Genomic DNA, 3,692 nt, shown 5'->3' with positions numbered 1-3,692 from the left:
TTATAGGTCTGAACTAAGAAACCCTTTCAAAATTTTGAGACTTGAGTAACAAAACTAGCAAAGTCCTGTTAAGTTTAGGATCCAGATCTTGCCTTGTCAACACTTTCTTAACAAGATAACAAACTGACGACCTAACAACATCCCATTGAGGCTAAAACAATTTTTCCTAAAAACCATCCACTCCAGGGGCTTTTAATGGAGCCATACCAAAAACCGTCTTCTTACTTCATAATTAGAAATTGTCAATAATAAATTACCCAACTCATCAGAAGTGATTTGGGGAAATTTACCATGACATGAAAAGTCACCAGTAACCGAAGAGTCCATAGTGTAAAGATATTTATAAAAATCCACAACATGATTATTCAACACCTCATCATTGAAACACCAATCATATTCAATAATAAGACTCTCAATTCTATTTTTTCTCCGCCTAGTCAATGTTCAACTATGACAATAGCTCGTGTTTCTGTCACCATTCATAAGCCACATAGATCGAGAATTCTAGAACCACAATAACTCCTCGTGCTTTAGAACTTCCTTAATTTCCTGAAAAAGTGTCAATTCCCGATATCGGAGTCCAGAAGAACTTCTCCACTCCAAAATTCTTTGTAGCTGACTTAACTCAGAAATCAATTTTCATTTACGCACAAAAATATTTCCATAAACCCGTTTATTCCACTCATGAACTACTTCCTGAAAATGCTATAAATTTATACTAATATCGCCTTTATTATTCCAACTTTCTCAAAATTTTAATTAATAATTTCACAATATACCAAATATTGTAATGTTACATCCTATTACCATGATAATGTGCCAATCCCACCAATAAAGTGGATGACATGGGAGTTTTAAGGTTGTAATGAAGCCCAAGTTACGACAAAGCAAAGATTTAGTCCAACATGATGAAACTATACAAAGAAACGCAAATGGACCATTTGGCATCCATTAAAGATGGAGGAGAAGACTCATACTAGCAAAAATATTAATTTTGGAAAAAGAAATTATATGATCCCTATGATTACAATTAGGCAAGACCCCCGAAAGTTTGGTCGATAATGTGATTAATACCTAAATTTTGAAATTTTTCATTTTAAGTTACTAACAAAATACAAAGGCTAAAGGTAATCCTAATCAATAATTAGTATTTTAATAGTAATTTTTATTTATCGCTGTACTTAAAACAAATAATCGAAAGAGAGCGAAAATAAAGCCATTTTTTGCTTAAAGATGCGTTAGTGACTGCATCCTGTTCGTTTCCATCTCTTCTCTTTTACTCTCAGGTCAGTCTCCTTCAATTAATTAAATGTTTTGGATTGAACAAAGTTCTGTATTGGTTGTTAAATTTAATTTGGGTCAGTCTATTTTTATTTTAGCATATACTTTATAAGATTTTAAATACTGGGCAAGTATTATTTCCTTTTCTTTTTCTCTTTTTGAACTAATGCCTTTTTCAGTTTTTCTAATAAAGAAATTCTTTTTAAAATTAAATGAAGAAAACAAATACATTTTTTAGGTATATTTGGGAATTGCTAAAACATGAGTTGATTTATGTACCCAACTGTCAATAAAAAACCTGGTTTCCATGAGTTCACCTGAGTTTAGTGTAGAATATAATGAATGGTATCCCTGTTTGTTGAATCAATTATATTTCTAAGTTCCCAGAATAACATATAATCAAGGTTGGGATACTTGTTTCTAATGAATTGATTTAGATTTTTTTTCTTTTTTTGGAGAAATAAATTGATTTAGATTTGATTATATCTGTTGGCTAGTTTTCTTATATAAGTAATTCTTTAAGATTATTGGTTTCATGTCTTATAGCTGAATTAAGTCGTGAAGTTCCAAAATTTTACACCTTTCCAACACTTTTAATAAGTTACCCCCTTGATCTGGTACGCCTAGCTGCAACTCTCACACCATAAAATTTTAAGCATCTATCTTGATCTTTGTAATTAAACCTTAAGATATTATAGTTCTGACATTTATGATATTAATTCTATTTTCTTTTTACTATTTTTATCCAGGATTAAGCCTAAACAATATGAAGTTCAAAAAAGGGAACTTGGTGGAGGTGTTAAGAAGAGAACATGATCCATACGGCTCCTAGTTTACTAGTAACAGAATTTTAGCAGATGGTGACAACTATATTGTTAGGTAAAAACTGCTCATGGACCACGAAGCAAAATGAGTTGTAGAGAATGTGCGAGGGATGGATGTTAGACCCCTGCCTCTAAGTGTAAATGGTAAGCGTTGGGTAGTTGGGGATATAGTTAAGGTGTTTGATACTCAGTGTTGGAGGGTTGCAAAGGTCGCAAAAGTGTTGAACAACAGCAGCCGATTTGTCATTAAGTTCTTTGGGTCCATACAACTTAAGGAATTTCATGCATCAAGTTTAAGGATTAGGCAGGCTTGGCATGACAACATGTGGATAGTAATAAGGAAGGTAGATGTCTTACATCATCATGCTTTTTCCTATATTCTTGTCTAAATGTGTATACTTGATTCTTGCTTGCAGTTTATCTTTACTATTATTTCTTATAATAATCATAGTAGTTCTTAAGATTTGGTATTATGAGAGAGTTTAAAGAAAAAAACTTCATATAATAAGTCCTAACTAATGTGTTGAACCAACCAGAATATCTAAACCAGACTACATACATTGTAGGTTGCTAAGAATTTTACACCAAAAACTCCATACCGAGCTGGTGGCTTGCGTTTTAGGACTTCATTGCATTTTAGCATTGCCATGCAATCTAAAGTAAGGTATAAAGAGGGAGAATATAATAATGGTGAGGCTCATAATATCACCAAGCTGCTGCCTGTGAGAGCAAAGAGTAAAGGCTATGCCCATAAATATGAAGAATACAACATGGGGAAACCTCTCTATATTCTAGAGGCTGTGATGGAAAGAGAACTCTTCCTTCGTATACGCAGATAGATATTTCTTGCTCACATGTAGCGGTTGATGAAAACTTCATTAAGCAATCAACTAACAGGAATAACAGAATGGAAGGCAAATTTCCTCACTGTTTATATGATTCTTCTAGGCCTGTTTGGTCTACTGAAGATAATGATCAATGCTCTGTTGCTAGCTGTAGTTTTAACGGTGACTGTGTCATCCCATTCTCTCATAAATTGTTGGACAACGCACCTGATAATTTCGATGTTGAGTCAGCTTTCCCTTCTTTGTGTGGCAAAAGAGACTTACCCTTGCCTTCTGTGAACAAAGTATACTATATCCATGAACTAGAGCTTTGTGCTTACAAGTCAACAATGGAGGCATTGTTTGCTTCAGGTCCTTTATCTTGGGAGCAGGAAACCCTGTTTACAAATCTCTGCCTCAGCCGTAAGATTTCAGATGAGGAACACCTATTCCAGCTGAGACACCTTTTGTCTGCTCAAGTTCTTTGATCTTGTATCTGTATCTTGCCTATGGAACTGCTCAACCATTGACAGTTTAGAGATGTGAGAGCTATTGCATCTAAATCTCATACAGGCAGAGCTTAACCTTAATGGGCCAATAATGGGAACTCATGCCTTTTAAAGATTGATTTGACTGAATAACTTGAATGTCATTTTGCTTTGGTAATATCGGTTGTATGTGGAAATAACTTTCTCCAATTCTTAGTTCCTGTTAATTCATCGCCATGTCTCATTCTCTGATGCATTCTTAACTTTGAAATGAT

General features: G+C 34.0%; 1 protein-coding gene across 1 annotated transcript; it reads left to right on the top strand.

Moving 5' to 3' along the window:
- Positions 1-2,215: 2,215 nt before the first annotated feature.
- On the top strand, positions 2,216-3,417 carry LOC108471473 (uncharacterized). Its single transcript, XM_017773087.1, has 3 exons — positions 2,216-2,449; positions 2,672-2,827; positions 2,941-3,417. Exons 1-3 carry the CDS (start codon positions 2,216-2,218, stop codon positions 3,415-3,417), a joined length of 867 nt encoding a protein of 288 aa, XP_017628576.1.
- The last annotated feature ends 275 nt before the right edge of the window (positions 3,418-3,692 follow it).

The sequence above is a fragment of the Gossypium arboreum genome, chromosome 11, assembly GCF_025698485.1.
Source record: "Gossypium arboreum isolate Shixiya-1 chromosome 11, ASM2569848v2, whole genome shotgun sequence".
Classification (NCBI taxonomy): Eukaryota; Viridiplantae; Streptophyta; class Magnoliopsida; order Malvales; family Malvaceae; genus Gossypium; species Gossypium arboreum.
The sequence above is the reverse complement of the archived record's forward strand: the minus strand, read 5'-3'. Positions and strand labels throughout refer to the sequence as shown.

Coding starts and splice junctions, on each gene's coding strand:
- LOC108471473 (XM_017773087.1), top strand. CDS start 2,216: ATGGATGTTAGACCCCTGCCTCTAAGTGTAAATGGTAAGCGTTGGGTA. Junction 2,450..2,671: donor TGTGGATAGTAATAAGGAAG/GTAGATGTCTTA, acceptor CATACATTGTAG/GTTGCTAAGAATTTTACACC. Junction 2,828..2,940: donor ATATCACCAAGCTGCTGCCT/GTGAGAGCAAAG, acceptor TCGTATACGCAG/ATAGATATTTCTTGCTCACA.